The sequence below is a fragment of the Cibotium barometz genome, chromosome 29 (genome assembly GCF_041138505.1).
Source record: "Cibotium barometz isolate CiBa-2024 chromosome 29, ASM4113850v1, whole genome shotgun sequence".
Taxonomy (NCBI): domain Eukaryota; kingdom Viridiplantae; phylum Streptophyta; class Polypodiopsida; order Cyatheales; family Cibotiaceae; genus Cibotium; species Cibotium barometz.
This window is the reverse complement of record NC_141074.1, coordinates 22150884-22172827: the sequence shown is the minus strand read 5'-3', so window position 1 is coordinate 22172827 and position 21944 is coordinate 22150884. Positions and strand designations below refer to the sequence as shown.

The window sequence follows — 21944 nt, the reverse complement described above, 5'->3', positions numbered from 1 at the left end:
AAATCGTATTCATTTTTGCATACTTGCAATGCGTCTACTTTCCTAACGAACCAAATCATGATTTTTATCCAAACTTGGGTCTTCTTTTACAAAAGTAGCATGGCGCTAGCTTTAAATTCTTTTACACATTAAATATTAATTCCTATATATATATATATATATATATATATATATATATATATATATATATATAATAGGTAGAAATTGCTATTACAAATCCAACACAGCCAACATAAGCGAACTGATAATAAATTTGAAGAACACGGATATGGCCATAAAATACTTTGTATGGCATTGCGATCGATGTTCACACACTGTATACTAGCCATCATTTGTATGACAACTCAATCGATACCCTAGCACTGTGCGTATCACCTATTATTGATTACTTGCAACTATCAATCGCATTAGTAATGATGTGAGAACACAACTACAAAGCTGGCTATGCTCGAAGAGCAGAGATACTTCCAAAGAGAGAGAGAGAGAGAGAGAGAGAGAGCTCTCTCTAGAGGTATTATGTTTTATGTAAAATGCCATAGAAGTTTGGGCGATGCAACCACTTATTTGAGGAGGGGAAAGTGAGCGGAATGGCAAGGGGGGGATACAGGGCACTGAGATGAGCAGAGATTTCCACTTCTCGTATCTCATAAAATGCAAACGAAATTCAAGTTTGTTCAAAGTTTGACATGGCTTTTCGGCGTCAGTCACAATCATCGTAGTCAACTTGAAGTTCCCGGTGATGTTTATAAAAACTATAGATTTTTTAACAAGGCACATGTCCATCTATAATTTGTGCACCTAGACAAGTCAAATGAACAAAAAGAGAGATGGCACCTCAATGTATCTATCTGGGTCTCACCTTTCCAATAATTGGACTTGCCCAAACTCCATATGCATTGTCTTCCGTAATGGGCTTTAACCCTATTTTAATGTACCAACCAACAATTTCTAATTGAAAGACGGCACTTTGTCATAATCATGCACCCTTGCACCTCTAGTTTGCTCATCAAGCATCCAAGTCTAAGGATTAGACATGCAAAACTTAGAATATTATGTAACTGTCACATTATTTCTGTAATTGAAGAGAAAACAACTGAATCAAACTTTAGCTTGAAACAGTCATAGCATCATCAAGCCAATATGAGATTGGACTTAGGGAGACCCTTAAGTTAGAAACCAGAAGACAAGGTGTATATATGTATGTACATATTTGTGTCATGTATATTTAGATGAAATAGAAATGTTACCATTTTTTAAAGACCTGAATTTTTTTCATGCAGGTATGGAGCAAGAAATTTTTCAGAATTATGACCCCCTGCTTTTGCATCCTTTTTAAACCCCTCCCAGCACTGCCATATTGTTACGGTTAAAAACGAGAACCATAAATCAAGGTCCTCAACAAAATGATATATGAACTGTGGTATTCTTAATACTTCTCTGGCCTCTGCACTACTCCACCAAGTTCTCTGCTTTCTGTTAATGGAAAGCTAACGAGACCCCCAAAAACCTCTGTGATATGTTTGCCATATAGAGTTTTGCAGAGTAAAAGTTTTCACTTTATCTAACTGGCATAAGAAATTGTTCAGCTGAAAAAAGTATTCAAGAGGGCAAGACATACCCCCTTTCTCCAAGTCCTCACCTTTTTTTTTCTCTTACGCTCTTCGATAAAACCATCATGCCCTGGAGAAAAGGAAGTACCATCAATCCAATGATTACAATAGAGCAGTTTTGGACTCCTGCGCTTAGGAAAACTTTGATGCAACAAGAAGATCATAATTGCATTGTAAACACTTAGAAAGAGACAAAGGCCTTGATGAGATTAAAGCACGGGCACAGCTACTGGGATCATGGTATATCAGGCTGTAAAGCAGCCTCAAAATGTGGCTACACCTCTGTATCTGCTTCACAGGGTAGACCCTAAACTCAATTGACAATTTGGTACCCTGCTCTCTCGCCTTGAGTTAAGAAACGCATGCCTTTAATGAGGTCAATAGAGGGCATGCAGTAATATCTATTCTAAGTACCTATTTGTTGGGAATGATATTGTCATGTTTGTGACTCACCAATTTAACAACCTTATGGCTGCACTGCCACCAAAAGTTTCTCGTAAACCTCCCGCACTGTCAGATCTTCAATCTGGTTGGTGCATAGTTCACTCCCGAGCACAAAAACAAAGAGAAGAGCATGTACCATGTAAGTTTCCAAATAAGAAACCACGAAACCCAAGAACAAACCCAGAAGCAAGAAGGTTGGTTGAAAATAATAAATCCATGCAGACTGAGCCAACTATACACCAACTACAATCCCCTTAGCAAATGCAAGATGGGATTCCTTTTGAAAGCCTTAGGTGCTGTTCTGCCCCCTCAGGCCCTGGTAGCTGCCCACTGTGCTGTGGGCTTTGTGCTGCCCCAGCTGGCCCACACGCAACTGTGCTCCACAATCTTGCTTTGCCCCTCTTTACTGCCCATGCTGCCCTATTTTGAACAAATGCTCCCCCAAACCCCACACCACACCACACCCCACCCCACCCCCCCAAAACCCCTTTTCCCCAACCCCTGTATATGGAACATTCTGTACAGGAACATACATGGATGAAATGTATTTCATGAAAAGGCTCTCAACACTCCATGTTGAGCAACACCTTTGCTGGAGGCAGTGAACGTGTACCCTGCGTCTAATGCGGGGATGGATCTTACTAAGCCTATGAACGATTCTGATAAAGACTCACCACTAGCAGTTTCGATTTATTGTTCCATCCTCGTTGAAGAGTCATCTGAGTAAGCCTCAAACCAAGCACCTGTACCTCCCAACAGACAAAATATATTGAAAGCCTGTGACCTCTACAAACTCTTTCCATAATTGGTCCTCTTATGGATGATAGAAAGGCATGCTCACCTTGCCCATGTACTCAAGAAGTTCATTGTTAGCTTCACCTCGCGCTGCTGGTGCTGTTACCGTTACTCGGACATCATCTGCATTTACTCCTAAAACCACAGATCACCTGGTTAGTCTATTGAAAAACTACTTTACAAGCACAGCAGACCATTCATGCACCAATACATGGGGTATTAAACGAGGGGAAGAGAAGGAAGGTCCCCCAATGGGAGCTGAGGCTCAAGGGTTTGGTTTTTTTTTTTTTTGGTGTGTGTGTGTGTGTGTGGCGGGAGGGATTGTGCCACTTCAGTAGGGCTTTAGTGACATTGCCAGTTGTGAATAGGCTAGCTGAGATGGTGCAAGGGATCTGGGATAAGTCAGGTTGGGGCTGATTTGGGATGTCGTATAAGTGGCGTGTGTAGGTCGCCCAAATCAGGACGGGACTGTGTGTACACACACACACGCACACACACAAAGAGAAAAAATTAAAAGCTGCAGGTAACAGGGGCGACAGGCAAGGGTGGAAAGGGAAGGAAGCGAGGGCCCTGGAGGGGCGCCTGGACATGAATGAAATATTTTGGATGTTTTTTTGTAAAGCCTTGTTTCTATTAAAAGCTCAGCTCCGTTTTTCATTTATCCCTACTTAGCCACAAGGGTGTCTATGGATAGACTAATACAGGCATTTTGTACGGTCAAGCTATTGTATCAAGCCTAACATGAAAGTTTCAGGTGTTGGCATCATTGTGTTCTTTTGTATCCCATGATTGCAGTCTAAGAGCCAAAATCATCATACTGAAGGTCTTTCTCTTGAATGACACCTCCTTCACTCCATAGGGGGGTTGGTTGGATATTTCCGAGTCTAGTGTCTAGTGATGTGTGAATACCCCCTTATTAAGAGAACGCACAAGACCTACACTCACATCATGGATATCTTCCATCCACCATAGCATGAGCTATGATCCTGTGAATACCAACATCCTCTCGTTTCCTCCTTTTTTGTCTTCTCCTCTTCTTCTTCTTTTCTTTTCACCTCTTTTTATCTCATCTCTTTTCTTCCCTAATCCCTATCTTCTATATCTCCTTAATCCCATAAATTATAATCCCAAATTCACAATGCCTCGCGGGCAACAAAAATGACAATGCTCAGATTGTGGGGGATGGCACTATTGGAAGAAGCAAATAATCATCTATCATCATTAAGGTTCAAAGGATCAAGTTTTCCCTAGTTACATTCACCACAAAGTAGATGCCAGGGGTAACCACCTTTTTCCCTATATTCAAGGAGATGATTGTAGAGAGAATGGGGTTCATTTGAATTGATTCCTAGCTACTCAAAAACTTGTGGATTCTCAGCCCTAAAGGTTTGCACTTGCAGTATTTCAGGCCATGAATCAATGAGTACGCTTGCTTACGCTAATCATTTGAGTCATGAGTCTTAATCATTTCTCAAGAGTGTAACTCATTTTTCTTAGTGTGCTTGCCATGATTAACCACCATGTCTAATCTTCATTTCTATCCACCCTAAGCTCTCTAACATCACAAGCCAACAGCAGTATCAGAGCATACCTTGATCCAAGCCTCATTAGTAGGTTATTAAGCCCATCATTAGTGATTAACTAGCTTTTTCCTCTTAGCAAGAATACCCCTCTCTGCAAATCAGTTGAAATCTCCCTCTCTGTAGCTTGCTACTTCAAACCAACCACAAAGACCTCTTGCCATATCAAAGGGCATTAACCACTTCGGAGCATTTTGTGGTCGAATCGTCTCTACAAACAACCCAACCTGTCTCGAAGAAAGTCGTGAATTCTGTGCCTACAACTGAAGTGAAACTAAACACTTCTAGGGATCATTGATTGGATCTATGAGAAGAACACACATCAAGTCTTGAAGCATGTCAAGTGCATGCCCGTGCCATGGCTAATCTTCAACATGAACAACATAATCCCTGATTAGGACAGCAGTTAGGACAGCATTAGGTCATCATCATCATCACAATCATCAGCATCAGCATCATGGAGGACATGGGAGCCTGGTCAGCAGCCTCCATACCACAGTCAGCAGCCTCCATACCACAGTTGGCAGCCAGTTGGGGACCCAGACAGCCAGTCGGCAGCATCAGTGTTAGGGCAGCAGAAGGGGGCAAAGTATTGAAGACAGCGCAGCATTTAAAGCAATATATCATCCAAGAACTGGCCGACAGCAGTCATGCAGGCCAACCAGCAACCCTCAGCGTATATATAAGCATAAAGCAGCATTCGCATCATTCATATTAATCATTCACATCATTGTGGAATTCTAGAAGTCTGCAGAAGTATGTAGAAGGCTAAAGGTCAAGCATTGAAGAAAACGCAGCATTTAAAAAGATATATCATGAATATTTTGTCCAAGAACTGGCTGACAGCAGTCATGCAGACCGACCAGCAACCCTCAGCATATATATAAGCATAAAGCAGCATTTGCATCATTCATATTCATCATTCACATCATTGTAGAAGTCTAGAACTCAGTAGAAGTATGTACAAGGCTAACGGTCACTCCTATGGGGTAGACCAACAGCCTTTGAATATGTAAAGTCATTTAGTCATTTTTGTACCATATAATAAAAGAAAACTTGACACCAACTCTCTCTCTTCTTCTCTCTCTTCTGTCTTAATCGTGTTTAAATTAGCATCTTGTTCTTAATTAGGCTTAGGGCTGTGGAGTGTCCACGCAAGCAACAAAGCATTCACTCATTGGTGAGAATCAAGCATTTTCTCAGTTTTCTGTTATTTGTCATTAACAATGAATTAAGGCTAATTATATGCACTAATCCCTACCATTGAGGGTTCAAACTAGAGATTGAGGAGTTGCTATTTCATACTATATCATTCTTTTTTAAAACCCCATTGATTTAGGCATTCAATTGCATCTTCCAACTTACACTACATTTTTGCCTATGTCATTAGGGCGAGCATTGCACTAATGGTTATTAAGGAGTGTCATTAAGCACCTAATAAGGATTAGACACTGCTGCCCTATTGTAAAAAACTAGAGGGTATCCCATTCCATGCATTTAGACAAGTTTGATGGTCAAGGCTTCCATGTTGGAAATTGAGTGGGGGGGACTAGGTCCTAGGAGGTCATCCATCCCAATTGTGTTCACGCCAATGCGCGCTTAACTGGAGGTTTCCACAAATTGGTCTAGCCATCAAGACCCCAAAACCTTACGGTGATGGAGGACCTCCGGTCTATCCATTTTGTGGAAATCTCCTAGTGCTACACTTTGGCACCACTTTTCTCAACACCCCCCCTTGGTGCCAACTTGTCCACCTTTTTCTTAGCTCAGAGGCTCAATTTGGGTTTTCTTGTGGCTCAGAGGTTACACTTCAAGTCATGGCTCTGATATCATGTTGGAAATTGGATGGGGGGCCAAGTCCCGGGAGGTTACCCAACCCAATTGTGTTCACACCAATACGCGCTTCACTGGAGATTTTCACAAATTGGTCTATCCATCCAGACCCCAAAACCTTAAGGTAATGGAGAACCTCCAGTCTATTCATTTTGTGGAAATATCCTAGTACTACAACTTTGGCACCACTTTTCTCAACATTCCCTACATAGTAAATGAAGGTTAAGTACCATTTTATGAGGGAGAGCATTCGGAGTGTAGGTAATGGGAAAGAAAGAAGCCTACCACTAGAGATGTTGACCTTACATGGGTCACTAGAGATTATGGAACTCGCGGCGGGTGCCCGGGGGACTAGGGCCTTTTACACACTTGTTGATACCATCAATGCATGTTAAAACACTTAAACATGGCCACAGCCTTAACACATACCCATCATCACTTTGCATAAAACATAAAGCTGGACAAAACAACCACAAATGCTGAAAATGGAGCTTGCCCGTGTGACACCGCATAGAAATGGGCCGACCCCCCCTTGGAGTATTTTATTACCCAAGGAGAATAATATCATGTACAAGCTTTGAGGGCCTTACTCTCCCCACGGGAGACACCGGATTATCCATATACAAATGCCATAACACAGCCCAACACGAGGCAACTAAGCCGGAACATAGACTGTAGAAATGCCGAGCCAACAATATAATCCATATACCTCCGTGTGGGTACTGATTCTTCCCCAAAAACCACGGGTCTTCATGCAATAGAAAGGGTACAGCAAGTACAACTCTCCATTCAGCCGGTACAATGGCTGGTACAGCCGGTATAGTGGCTGGTACAGTAGGTACAGTGGCTGGTACAGCAGATACAGCAAGTACAAAAACTGGTACAGCCGGTACAATGGGTGGTACAGCAAGTACAGAAGCTTGTACAGCTAGTACAAGGCCTGGTACAGCAAGTACAATGGGTGGTACAGCTGGTACGGTGGCTGGTACAGCAAGTACAGCAAGTACAAAAGCTGGTACAGCCAGTACAATGGGTGGTACAGCAAGTACAAAAGCTGGTACAGCCAGTACAAGGACTAGTAGAGCAAGTACAACAAGTACAAATGCTGGTACAACAAGTACAATGGCTAGAAATCATAATAAATGATTAAATACCCTTGCCTTTAGTATTTCTTCGCGATGGAGGCCTCCAAAACAGTCCCCAACAGCCGGTATTCTTCATGGGCAGCCTTCAAGAGAGAGAGAAAGAGAGTAGCCATCATTAGGGCAGCCTGTAACGGTGGTAGAGGCTAGTGTGCAGAAAGAGAGCCTCCATTAATGAAGAGAGAGGGCTCCAATTTATAGATTTGGGCCTCCCATGAGCTAAAATGGCAAGAGAAGGCTACAATGACAAGTGGAGAGCCACACAATAGCTGAAGTGACAAGTGTGAGGCCACTTGTCTCACTTTGATCCACTTTCTAACAAGTGTCAGGCCACTTGTCTCACTTTGGTCCACTTTCTTGCCACATGTCCCAATCTTAGAGCTGGATCCTTCCATAAACTTTATCTCTAAAAATATCCCAACTGGTAGACATACTGTCATAGGCACTTTGCCAACTCTTGGTATCTGCTCAATTCCAGATGTACTGACGCGAACAGAATTTCCATCGGAGTCTGGTCAAAAATAGCAACTCTCCTAAATTTTAGGAGTGTGGTCCTTTGTATTCTAGGATAATCCCCCATTCCCAAAGCTTGTACTTTCCAAATATTTAAACATCCTGGAGTCCACCAGACTCCTTTCAGACTGGGAAATGTCCAGGCTGGTGACAGCTTTTCCTATCATTGCATTGGCACTTAGTGTAAACTACATTCATCATATCTCTAACATGGAGTCATATTAGGAGCAAGCGAATGACTCATGATGGTTTAGCTTAAGCTCAAAGAACTCAACCTTTAATGTAATTATAGAGTTTCTACCCTTCACCCCAAACAATTGCTCTAGCTTATCCCACTCCATGTTACACACATGAACAGTCTCATCACTCAACTCTCAGCTATTGGAGCACTAGTGGGTGATGATAATGCAGTGGCGCTCTCTTGAAGAGCATGCCAGATGAGGAGTATGGACACCTAGTCACTACTCCCAAGAACCTTCCTTCTCCAACACATGAAGGGATAATCACTTCCTTCCAAGAAGAAGAAAAGAGATTAAAGAAAGAGGTGAAGACCAAGCTTTCTTCTCCACGAAAGGTCCTTCCTAAAGGCCATCCAAGGGTAAAGATTAAAAAATAAAACTTTCGTAGTAAACCTAACCATGAAGAAAAAGATTGCTACTTCAAAAAGAAATGTAACTTTTGTGGGAAAATGAACCATGAAGAAAAGGATTGCATCTTCAAAAAGAGAGCATCCTCACCACATCTTGTAAGCAATGAAGTAGAAACTTCCAAAGAAGAGGCCAACCTCACACTTGACAATGAATGGGCATTTCTAGAGCCTCCTTGAGCCAAAGACACTTTACAAAATATCGCTACTCTTTTGTAAAAACCTCACTAGACTAAGTTGGTGAAACCAAATCCAAAAAGAGCTTGGTAAATCCAAACATGTCTAAGACTAAGGTGGTGAAATGAAAGCCTAGTAGAGCTTAGTAAAATCCACACACATCCAAAGTGATGGATAATTACTTGAGGGGGAGTATTGGAAGAAGAAAATAAGCATCCATTATCATTAGAGTGAGCAAAGGTTCAACGCTTATTTGTAAAGAATCAAGTTTTCCCTAGTTACATTCACCACAAAGTAGATGCCAAGAGTAGCCACCTTTTTCTCTATATTCAAGGAGATGATTGTTGAGTGGATGGGATATTGGATATCATAGGAGATCACACATGGAGCTATGGAGGATGAAATATCATCATCATGGTAGAGTGTGTAGAAGAGAGAGAGAGGGAGAGAGACAGAGAGAGAAATAGTAGAGCTCAAGTATGAGAGAGATTGCACAACTTGAATGGTACTCATAATGTGTGAATGAAGGACCCAAGTACATGCTTTTAAAGGCACTAAGCCTTATCCTTTGACTCTAAATAAGAGGGTGTTCACACCACTAAGGACACTTGACTAGACTCCATACTAACTCCAAAATACCCAACAACCTCCCCTCCAAAGTAACGTCACAAGAAAATTTCAGGGTTTTTGACGTTTTGTCTTTTGGCTAAGAAACGCAAAGGTTTCGTAGTTTTTTCTATATAAGTACAATAAAATGGTTTAGAACTTGTAGATTGTAGAATTATTTGTAGGCTACCTAGTGCTAGCTAGGCACTTAAAAGATGGTAAAAGCTTAGGCAATTGTGGTCACAATTGGGCAATTAGGGAGTTGTGAAATTGTGACTCGTGAGAAATTGGGCAATTGTGAGAAATTAGGGATTCATGAGAAATTGGGCAATTGAGAATATAGGAAATTGGGAATATTAGGGAATTTGTGAGAATTGGGGGAAAGGAGGAGGAGGAGCAGGAGCAGGAGGAGAGGTGATTGCAGATCGTGTGCAAGAGAGAGAGAGAGGATGTTTGGGCTGCAGGTCGCACGGAGAGAAATGAAATGAAATGTTATATTAACGTCTTCAAAAGGCCAAAGTGACCTATGAGACGAAAGAGAGAGAGAGAGAGAGAGAGAGAGAGAGAGAGAGAGAGAGCCCAACATTTTAAAAAAAACACTTATACAATTTATTTTTTTTTAATTTGTTTTTTTTAGAAACGAAAAAAAATCCCCATTTTTGAAACGCATTTCAGGAGTTCCAACAGTTTCAGGGTTTCAGAGTTTCTCAACCCAGAAACGTGTTTCTATGTGACTATGTTTTAGAGTGATGCTGGAGTTGCATGCATAACCTTTAATAGTCCCGTACACCAACACAAGCAAAGACCAGACCACCCTGGCGCTCACCTGTTGTCCGGCGGGCACTGAGCACCGACCTTGCTCGAGCTCCGCAGAGGAGACCCACCATGCCGATTCGGGCTTCACGGATATCTTCTATGCGCAGTCGGCTGAGTAGGCTCGACGCTCGACAGTGCTCGGAGGCTTTTGACTACTGCTTCACACGGCTTTTTGGAGCGGAGGGCCCCCATGAGCCAGCACCCATCAGAGTGCATGTGGTGATACCTCCGGCCCGAGGGGGGAGGCACTTGATTCAGCAATGGCCTTCTCCTTCCCTCTCTACGGCACTAGTGACCGGGAGTGGACTCTGGATCTCGTTCTTAGCATTCTGAAGACTCAGGCAGTTGAGTTTTCTCACCATGTGAGCGATCTGGAGGTGACAGACGTAATAGGCTGACTCTGGGAGTTGGCTCACTTCTTTGATTCCGGGAGTGCGGATGCCTCCGGGGTTCGCCACTTGGTGGTTCGCATAGTGGCAGACCTAGCACGCGACCCAGGATATGTATGTACACACGAGGTTGCTCTCTCTGAGCGGGAGGCAGTGGCCATGGGGGACAGCCACTGGCGCCTGATCCGAGATTCTCGGATGGGGACTATTCTGCATCCAAGCCGCTTGCGAAGGCCCACCGTATGGCTGAGACAGCCTCCACCTCAGCAGGTCATCCATGAGGATCATCTCATGGAATGTACAGGGCCTTGGCGGCGCACACTATGTATGCTATCGTGGATGCTTGAGGCAGGAGCTTCAGAGATGCCCGGTTGGGGGCAGTATTGATATTCTGATGATGCAGGAGCACCAATTGAGTGAGAGCAGGATTTGGAGATATGGTTCCGTGATGCCTGGCAGATGGGACACATTTTGGTCTGCAGGGTTTGGCCCCTTGGGTGGGTAGGGAGGAGTATGTATGGTCATTGCAGATGCATGGCGGCAGGCCATTGTGGATCGCGCGGTCATTGTGCCGGGTAGAGCACAGTATGTTATTCTGAGGATGCATGAGGAGCTCTTTGGCGTGCTCAATGTCTATGCGCCTATAGTGCCAGAGCAGAGTTCTGGACCCTTGTACGTATACGTGGGGTGCCGCTGCTTGGTCGACTTCGTCAGGGCCTGCTATGGGCTATGAGACGGAGCACGACAGCCAGGCCATCAGATTCATTAGGGGCCAGCCTCGCCTTGTTCCTTCACCGGATTTCTCGTCCGCCAGCTGGACACAGGAGAGGGATCTACAATGGGAGCTCCTCGGCAGCATCACCATCTGGTTCACCTGGAAGGCCCGGTGTTTCAGGGCCTTTGAGGGGAGACTGGAGCCACCAGCAGAGAGTGTTCGGGGGATCTGGCAGGAGTTGATCCACACCTTGCGGGGACAGTACGACCGCATTCGGGGCGACTCGGATGAGGCGATCTTGCGGCGCCAGGCCTTTCACACCACCTCGCGCAGCGGCCCCTTCTATACCCTTCATGCGGGGTCCCCCCGCTGGCACTACAGGCCACCTGTTTGGCTTTTCCCCCCTGTTGGGTTTTATGCTGTGTATGCACCCAGAGCAGTGCTAGTGATCATCAGTAGATTACTGGGGCACTTTTTACTTCAGTTAGTGGAGGTTTTTTCCCCCAGTTTAGCTTAGTTTCACTTATAAGCAGTTTATAGGTGTTTTGGTCCACCCGGTACATTTTATGGCCGGACATGTGAACACATCTCTTTAGGTCACTTATCATGTGGCTATTGTACTTCACATTCTTGATCAGCTGAATACAAAGAAGTCGTGTTCTGTCTCTGTTGCTCTCCACGCCTGTTTGCAGCATCTCCAAACCCTAACCCTAACACTCCTTTGGCCTTCATTTGGTATCAGAGCTGTGTTGGCCTGCCATTGCCCAGCTTGTACACAGCCGCCTTCTGTTATTGTCCGTACTGCACTATCCGTACATCTGCCCGTACACTGTGCGCCGTCTACAGTACCCGTACACTGTTCGCCTGCAGAGCTGCCGTACCTGTTCGCCGCCGTCAGCAGGAGTCGTGCATTCTGTACAGCCCATACAGTCAGCGCCGACTGTACCTGTCAACGCCGACTGCATCTGTCAGCGTGTACGTACCTGCCTTACTGCAAGCGCAACCGTATTGTACCTACCTTACTGCAAGCGCAGCTGTACTGCAATTTCAGAACCTGTCAGGCACCGCCTTCCTTCCGTACCAGTCCGCGCCGCCTTGTCAGTACCTACACACAGTAAACATCTCCAATCACCTTCAGTTCTGTAAAGTACAAGTCGACTGTACCTACACAGTACAGTCAGCTGTACGTGTTCTTTTGGTGGACTGTACCTGCATATGTACCACAACCTGCTCAGTCAACTTGTGGTAAGCATTAAAAATTTTGTTTTTGGGCAATATTATTTTCTCTGTGAAAATCTACAGGCACTACAGGCAGACTTTCTAGCAAAGAAGTCTACAAGTTTTTTGCACAGTTTTGGGTGCAGTAAATTTGGGCATTTTTGGGGCATTTTGGCATTGTGTACGCCATTTGCTGCTCTACTCAGTCATTGGTGCATTGAGCTGCACATTCAGAGGATTGAGAGTGCAAGCATATTTGGGTGAACTGTATTCAGTGGAGTACAGTTGTTTTCAGGGTTCTTGCTATTGGGTTTTTTGATACACAGGTACAACATTGTGCGTAGGCATAATGGCAAATCAACAGCAGAGTGATGTATTCACGTATTTGTCTAAGGAAGACAAATTGGACGGCACGAACTACTCCTTGTGGAGTTTTATGCTGAAAAATGTGCTTGTGGCAAAAGGCCTTTGGTATTTTGTTAGTGGTGATGAACCACGTCCAGGTCCATTGGCTCCAGAGACTCCTCCCCAAGGGGGTGCTCGTGGACGAGGACAACAGGTATAGGCTCCAGGGCAGCCATTGCCTGTTCAAAGAACAAATGCTCAAAAGACATGGGATGCTAGGGATGCACAAGCTTTGTCACTCATTGCATTGTCAGTACAGAGGTCTATTATACCTCATATTCGTTCAGCTGGCTCTTCACAGAATGCATGGGTGACTTTGGAGCAGATGTATGCTGCTCGTAATGAGGCTAGGATCTCATTTTTTAAAAGAGAGCTGGAAAATCAGAAAATGAATGAAGGAGATGATATGTCTAGCCACTTAAACAAGCTGCAGGATTTGAGAGAGCAACTCATCAATGTGGATGAGATTATTCCTGAGACACAGCTTGTGTCCACCATCTTGCACTCTTTGCCAAGACTTACTTGGCTTTTCATACCTCTTTGAACCTCAGCATGAGGAATGTGAACCCCTCAAGTATCAGGAACTTGTTGCTCTCTTGCTACAAGAAGAGCAAATCAGGAAGAATATGAATATGAACACAAATGCTGAACAAGCATTTACTACAGGTCAAAAGGGGAAAGGAAAAACTCGGCCAAAGAGTTCAAATCAGAATTCAGGTGATGGTGGTTCTTCTCAGGATACCAAGAAAGGTGATGGACAGCCCAAGAAGAAGGGCAAATGTCATTACTGTAAGAAGCCAGGTCACTACATCACTGAATGTAGGAAGAGGATTGCCAAAGAGAAGGCAAAGGAAGTTGGGATGTCTGTTAATGATGCTTCTAAAGCTCCTCCAAAGACTGCTTCTTTTGTTGAGGACAGGGATTATTGTTTTTATACATGCAGCTATGATGCCTCTTGGTCTTCACAGGCACTCAGTATGACAGAGCATGCATGTTCTTGGTATTTTGATAGTGGTGCCTCAAAGCATATCACATCTCGCAGGGATTTGTTTAGTCATGTTGGCCCTGCCCCTATTGGCAAAACTGTTCAGTGTGCCAACAATGCTTCATATCCAGTTCGTGGCATTGGGGAGATTCAGCTCACAGCCATTGATGGCTCCATTCTCCGCCTTACAAATGCCTTATATGTACCAGGGATAAAGAAGAATTTGTTGTCCATTTCTTCTTTAGCACATTGTGGAATGCAAGTCCACTTTGATGATGATAAATGCATGGTCAGAGACAAAGCTAATGCCTTGACCTTGATGCTTACTGGTACATTATGTCATGGACTTTATCAGTTGGATGCATTTCAGCCAGTGGATCAGTCTGCTTATAATGCATTCACTCTTACTCCAGCTATGGTTGATGCGGAGTTATGGCATGCTCGCATGGGGCATGTAAATTTTGGTAGTCTTATGCTTATGCAGCGACATAACATGTTTACAGATCTACCTCTCATGGAGAAGCCTCCAGATCACATTTGTGAAGGATGTATTTTGGGAAAAATGCATAGGTTTTCCTTCCCACGTGATCAGTCTCTAAGAGCAACTGCAAAGTTGCAGCTTATACACAGTGATCTTTGTGGTCCCATGCAAACGAAGTCATTAGGTGGTTGCTTCTATTTTGCAACATTTATTGATGACTTCTCTCGTATATGCTGGGTCTATCCTTTGACACAAAAATCACAAGTATATGATGCATTTTTGGCCTTTGTAGCACTTGCTGAGACAGACTCAGGATGCAAGGTTAAGACTCTCCGTTCTGACCGAGGGGGGGGAATATATGTCACACATGTTGAATTCCTTTCTTGGGAGTGGAGGTATAAAACATCAGTATACTACTCCTTATACTCCACAGCAGAATGGGGTTGCAGAAAGGAAGAATCGGTCACTCATGGAGATGGCCAGATGTATGCTAAAGGCAAAAAGGCTACCACATATCTTTTGGGTGGAAGCTGTCATGTGTGCTTGTCATATTTTGAATCGATGTCCCACAAAGGCATTGGTTTCCATTACTCCTTTTGAGGCTTGGCATGGCTGCAAGCCTTCTGTATCGCATTTTCGTATCTTTGGGTGTCTTGCATATGCACACATACCCAAAGAGTTGAGGAGGAAGCTGGATGATAAAGCCACAAAATGCATTTTTGTTGGGTATAGCCGTGAGAGCAAGGGCTACCGGTTATATGACCCACTATCCAGGAAGATATTCACTAGTCGGGATGTGATTTTTGATGAAAAATCAGAAATATCCATGGCTGGTTATGAGGCAAATCAGGCTGAAAATGATGTGTTTGAAGGTCTACTACCTATGGAGTTTCATTCCACAGTTGGTGATCCAACTCATGAGGGTACAAGACAGCCAGCAAATGATGAAGGTGGTGCAGAAATTCAGCAGCAAATTGAGCCAGAAGCTGAACCAAATATGGGGCAGCAGGCACCACAGGTTAGACACATACCTAGATGGTATTTGAGGACATTGCAGGACAGCCATTTAGAGGGTCCTCTTGCTGGTCGTACTCGTAGGGAGACACGGACCAATGAGCATGCACACATCATGGATTTGAATCTGGTTATGGCAGCCAGTTTACAGGATGATGAAGAGCCTGATTCATTTGTGGATGCACGAGATAATGTGCATTGGAACAAAGCCATGCAGGATGAGCTTGATTCTATTAAAAGGAATCAAACATGGGATTTCGTTGATCTGCCCAAAGGCAAGAAAGCAATTGGTACTAAATGGGTCTATAAGTTGAAAAGACATGCAGATGGATCCATTGACAGGTACAAAGCCCGTCTAGTTGCAAAGGGCTATGCACAGAAGAAGGGCATTGATTATGAGGAGACATTTGCTCCTACATCCCGTATGTCGACACTTAGGTGTGTCATTGCATTGGCTGCACATCGTGGTTGGGTTGTTCACCAGTTGGACATAAAGACTGCATTCCTACATGGGGACCTCGAGGAGGAAGTTTATGTATTTCAGCCCATGGGTTTTGTAGAACATGGTCATGAGGGGAAAGTATGCAGGCTGAAAAAGGCCTTGTATGGTTTGAAACAAGCTCCACGAGCTTGGTATGCAAAAATAGATGCTTTCCTACTCACTCAGGGATTTGTGAACAGTCCATCAGAAGCCACTCTGTATGTAAAGAAAGAAGAGACAGATCTGCTGGTCATCAATCTTTATGTGGATGATCTCTTGCTCATGGGATCAAATGATGACAAAATTGCAGCTTTTAAAGAGATACTACAACAGACATTTGACATGTCTCACTTGGGGCTTGTATACTATGGGAATACAGTTTGTGCAGGATAACAGAGGCATTGGGGTGTTGCAATCACGGTATGTTGCTAAACTTCTGGAGAAGTTTAAATTTCAGGATTGCAAGCCTATTAGTACTCCTATGGAGCCTGGGATGAAACTGTCACTACAAGATGATAGTATTTCTTTTGATGCCACTACATATGCTCAGGCTGTTGGGTGCCTTATTTACTTGTGTAATACAAGGCCAGATATTCAGTATGCAGTCTCTCAGTTGAGCAGATTCATGCACAACCCACGGTTGTCACATTGGCAAGCTGTAAAGCGTGTATTCCGGTATTTGCAGGGTACCTTGTCTCTTGGTTTGCTTTATCCTGAGGGGGGTGACATGCAGTTATACGCTTACAGTGATTCAGATTAGGCTGGTGATTTTGATACCAGACATTCCACTAGTGGAAATTGTTTCTTTCTTGGCTCTTCATGCATTTCTTGGCTAAGCAAGAAACAGACCACAGTGGCCACTTCGTCTTGTGAGGCAGAGTACAGAGCAGCCTACACTACTACTGTTGAGTGTGTTTGGTTGCGTCGTCTCATGACTGATATGGATATTTCAGTGGAGGAGCCTACACCTATCTATACTGATAGTCAGAGTGCCATTGCTGTGGCCAGGAATCCTGTGTTTCATGCTCGCACGAAACACATTGAGATTCACTATCATTTTGTTCGAGAGAGACTCCAGGCAGGAGATATCAGTCTGATCTACTGTCCTACAGATCAGAATGTGGCAGACATCTTCACCAAGGCATTACCACGTCCGAAATTCGAAGCATTCCGCACTGCTTTGAATTTGTTTCCTTTTGGTGGATGATATAGCATATCACTCCAGGGGGGTTTGTTGGGTTTTATGCTGTGTATGCACCCAGAGGAGTGCTAGTGATCATCAGTAGATTACTGGGGCACTTTTTACTTCAGTTAGTGGAGGCTTTTTCCCCCAGTTTAGCTTAGTTTCACTTATAAGCAGTTTATAGGTGTTTTGGTCCACCCGGCACATTTTATGGCCGGACATGTGAACACATCTCTTTAGGTCACTTATCATGTGGCTATTGTACTTCACATTCTTGATCAGCTGAATACAAAGAAGTCGTGTTCTCTCTCTGTTGCTCTCCACGCCTGTTTGCAGCATCTCCAAACCCTAACCCTAACACTCCTTTGGCCTTCACCCCCTCCTATTGTATGATATAGCCATTCAGTTCTTTGTACTGATACTTGTACTTTTCAGCACCTAGGGAGAGTCTCCCTGGTTGCCCTGCTGTTTTCTCTGCTCTGTTTTTTCTTGTGAGCAGGAGAGGATCTTTTGTAGCCCTATGGGCGTTTTTTATAACTAATGAAAGGATCTTTTCTCGAAAAAAAAAAAAAAGAGTTCTGGACCCTTGTTACAGATGCATTGCCCGAGGCCGCACATTGGTGTGTCGGAGGAGACTTCAACATGCTTGAGGACCCGGCAGATAGGGTGGGAGGCAGTCATGTTACCGTGCACGGCACGGAGCTTGCAGCTTGGGAGCGATTTTGCATGACACTGCGGATTACTGATGCATGGCATCATGAGGCTTTCTCTCGCTCTCAGGACAGTCTTAGTTTCTCTCGGTCGGATCGCCGGCAGGGAGGGACTAACATATCACGGATTGATCGCTTCTATGTGGGCGACAGGTTCGGGGAGCGTGGGGGCTCCGTTGGCATTCTCGCTAGCACTTCTTTTTCCGACCATGCGCCAGTTATTTTGACACTTGAGGAGGGGACTAGGGAGACCAGCTTGCAGTTCAGGATCCTAGAGAGGATACTCACAGATTCCAGTCTTTCTGATGACATTGAGAGGATAGGGCATGATAGCCAGAGCTCTGACCTGGATGCAGCAGGCCAGTGTGCCCAGGGACTCATTGAGCTCAGCTCTTTTTTGCACGCTGTAGCCTTGACACGGCTGGGAGAGACACGAGAGCGGGAGCGTCGCTTGAGGCGTAGCCTTGCTTCGCTTCAGGGCCTTCAGGAGCAACAGCCTACATGTGAGTGGGAGGCGCCCCAGCTGAGCCAGGCACGACAGGAGGTTAGAGAGGCAGAGGAGCAGAGACATGAGTTCTACTATCATCGCCAGGCCGACGCAACTTGGTCATAGAGTGACTGGGGAGTTCTTTGAGATTACCGGACCCCGCCATGCTCGAGCAGGTGGACGCCAGCTCAGGAGACAAGACGGCTCGTTAGCCACTAAGCCCGGGGAGATTAGAGCCATTGCCACTGAGTTCTATAGAGACTTGCTCTCAGCGAAGCCAGCCACGGAGGCACGTGATGCTTGCAGACAGATTGTGTGGACCCATGTACAGAGGAGGGTCACAGATCGTATGCGCACAGTTCTGGGTGAGCCTCTTTCAGAGGATGAGCTGGTTGAGGCTTTGAGGGTCCTTTCACGCCATAGTTGCCCTGGGGAGGACGGTTTGACGCCAGCCTTTTTTATGCGTTATTGGGACATTTTGGGGCCAGGCCTCCGCAGGGGCTTTCAGTATGTTTTGGACACTGGGGTGATGCCACAGAGCTTTTCAGAGGGCTTGATCTTTCTTATCCCCAAGGGGGAGGGAGTGTCCGATGATATTCGGCAGTGGAGACCTATTACGATCCTCAATACTGTCTACAAGGTCCTGGCCAAGGCCTTGAGTTTGAGGATCCAGCCCTTCCTTGGGGAGTTGATTCATGCTACCCAGACCGGATTCGTCAAGAAGCGCAGTATCATTGACAACATCTTCACCTTCTGGGAGGCGACGGCCCGAGCTAGATTTCTCGGCAAGGACCTGGTCATTATGCTTCTCGACTTTGAGAAGGCATACGATAGAGTCGATTGGGGTTTCCTAGAGGGCACTATGCTTCGCCTGGGTTTTGAGCCAGTCTGGATTCGAGGGGTGGTGGCTCTGTATTCCACAGCCCGTAGCCAGGTGCTGATGGCAGGAGGAAAGGGTTTTGAGTTGACCAGATCAGTCCGTCAAGGATGCCCTCTCGCCCCGTTTCTTTTTCTCTTCTTTGTTGAGGCCATGAGCATGTATCTGACAGCAGAGGAGGTTGGTTTGAGAGGACTCCAACTCCCAGTCCGCGGAGAGGATCTGCTCGATTCTGAGTTTGCTGATGACACGGGATTATTTTTGCATGGCCAGGAGGCCAATCTTCAGAGGGCAGAGCAGTCGCTACTACAGGTTTTTGGGACAGCTTCAAGAGCATTGATCAATTGGCGCAAGACAATGGCCTTTTGGATCAGTAGCGCTCCCACTCCGGCATGGAGCCCAGACCCGGGTTTTAGATGGATTCCTCCTGGCACAGCAGTGCGGTATTTGGGATGCCAGATTGGACTTGATTTGTCACCTGAGCAGCAGATCGCCCCGCTTCTTTTGAGTATTCGGAAGAAGCTTTTGTATTGGAGTACAGCTCGGCTATCCTTGGCTGGGAGGGTGGTGGTGACAAATCAGGTGCTTCTAGCGACCATGTGGTACATTACGTCTTGAGGAGGATTCTGAATTTCAGATTTCAGTCAGCGTTTTGCTGATTTTGGAGCATCTAAACCTGTGTTTTGTTCCTGGCCTACACGGTTTCCCAGTTTCTACATGTTCCTTAACTTTTGTTGGCGGTGGAGTGCTATTTTTTGTTGGATAGCAATGTTTTGGTTGCGTTTTTCTTCCCACAAGAGTTTTCTACACTCAGAGGGGGACCTTTCTCCAGCTACTTCACTTGAGGATCAGTTTCAGGAGCTGTTTTGTATCTGTGGAGACTTTATTCTGTGACAGGAGTTTCCAGTTTTCTGGAGGAGAGCAGTGATCTTTTCAGAGATCCTGAGCAAAGTTTGTTTCGTCCGAGCTTGTGTTCTATGCAGTATTTGCAGAACAAGAAGGGTGTTTTACCCTTGCGGTGTGATCCTTTCACATGGATCCTTTATTTGTTTGCTGATTCTTGGGAAGTAGTTCTACTTCTAGAACAGTCTTCTGCTATCTGTGATGCTTTTGAGGACTTTGTTACCACTACAGTTTATATTCTTGCTTCCCTTCCTCATTGTGAGGAGTCTACCTCTACATCTCTTTGTGATGCTTCTGAGGATACCCTTCCCCCTGCCAGTTCTACAGAGGATGGTTTTTTGGACCCAGTGGGATGCTTTGGATCTGTAGTTGCTAACCGTGCCTGGGGCACAGTGGTACTTCAGAGTTTTTTGGATTTGGATCAGAATCAGGTTGGGCTTATATCAGTCCGACAATATCTTTTTTGTGGAGTCCTTTCATCTTGCGATGCCCACCTCAGTGGTGTGTACTTACGTACAACATTGGGCAACTCATGTTATGGAGTTTGAGCAGATGGACCCCATCTTTTCTACAAAGTCTTTACATCTTGCGATGCCAACCTTTTCAGAGGATGCTTTTATATAGCATTTGGCTACTCTTGGTACAGAGTTGGAGCAGATTGACTCTATTTCTTTTGAGGGTTCCAGTGAGGAGCAATTTACTTCTCCCAGGATTCATTATATACAGGATTTGATCTAGGTTGGTTATGAGGTTTTTCATACCTTCTCCACGCTCGATACATGACATTCGACTTCCGGGAGTGTTCTTACACTTGGTTTTGGAACCATTATTTGGAGCAACATGTCGCAACCTATATGGTTGTTTTCTTCTAGAGGAGCGGTGTATCTGGCAGCTTGTTCTGTTGCTTTTGTAGCTGAGTTGCTGAGGAGATTGCTTGTGGAGCTTTCTTGGTACCTGTTTCTGCAGTCTTGCGTCTTTGGCTTCTTGGAGTTCACTCAACATCCGGTGCTGAGAGGGGGTGTTAGACATCATCCCCTACTTGCTGGCTTCCTATTTGGTGTCCCATTTTAGCCTCTAGGGCTGACGATGTCAGTCTGAGGGACTGGTCACCCCTCACATATATTTTACCCATATTTATTTCCCATTTATGGTCCTGGGTATTTTTCCCAGTCGTGGAGGTTCTTTTTCTCCAGTTGGCTACCTTCATGTAGGTGTGTATATATAGCCGGCATGCCTCCCTCATTCATTCATTGCTTGCCTAGCTTGTCTAACTGCAGTCCCTCACATACGAGGTTCTCTCCTCTTGCTCGGGACATGTATTCCTTTTGGTGACGATATTGAGAGCACGTTCTCACCTGTGTTTCCTCTCCATCTCTCTCTCTCACTCTCTCCCCTCTGTTTCCACTTTCCCTTCTTCCGCTGCACATTCTATCACATGGGTGGTGCCCATGGTCGTGACTATTTTGATGTGAAAGATGGCAAGGTGGGAGATTTAATCCAAATCATTTCGCACAAGCATTTGCCTGTGAAATGCACTTGCATGTGTGACTTGTTTTGTTTGCCTGGACATTGCTTGGTATTTTGCCTGTGAATGTCCACAGGAATCGGGGACGCCTGAACACCCCGTGGATGCGTGTGCACACCTGTTTAGGATAAGGTGGTGATTTTATGTGTTTTGCAGGTGATAAGTGTGCACACTCAACCTTATTTAGTTATTATTCCTTTGTCTACTAAACTTTAAGGTTGCAGGTTCAAACTCGTTAAAGTTTGGGAGGACAATCTTATTAATTATAAGAAAGTTCACATCGGGTTGGACTTCATTAATGTACCGGGACAAGTTATAAGTGATGGGCACCCGGGCACTGGGCCCAAAGCCCATGAGTTGCTAAAAAAGGCTAAGGAGGTATTTTAAGAACACGAATTGCTTTTCTGGG

At 44.9% G+C, this 21944-nt stretch overlaps 1 protein-coding gene across 3 annotated transcripts in view; it reads right to left on the bottom strand.

Moving 5' to 3' along the window:
- Positions 1-1283: 1283 nt before the first annotated feature.
- The window catches only part of LOC147621961 (UPF0235 protein At5g63440), a 73518-nt gene continuing 52857 nt past the window's right edge, over positions 1284-21944 (bottom strand). The window contains exons 5-8 of one of the 3 annotated variants that reach the window (XR_015269623.1): positions 2896-2984; positions 2729-2797; positions 2064-2155; positions 1284-1680 (exon numbers count right to left, since the gene is read on the bottom strand). Coding sequence is in view for 2 of the 3 variants with exons in the window: in XM_086822985.1 (XP_086679111.1) it covers positions 2077-2160; positions 2729-2797; positions 2896-2984 (242 nt within the window). In the remaining variant the exon portion in view is untranslated. Of the gene's footprint in view, positions 1681-2063; positions 2161-2728; positions 2798-2895; positions 2985-21944 lie in introns of all 3 variants that reach the window. The other 2 variants (XM_086822985.1, XM_086822986.1) reach the window with 2 other exon arrangements.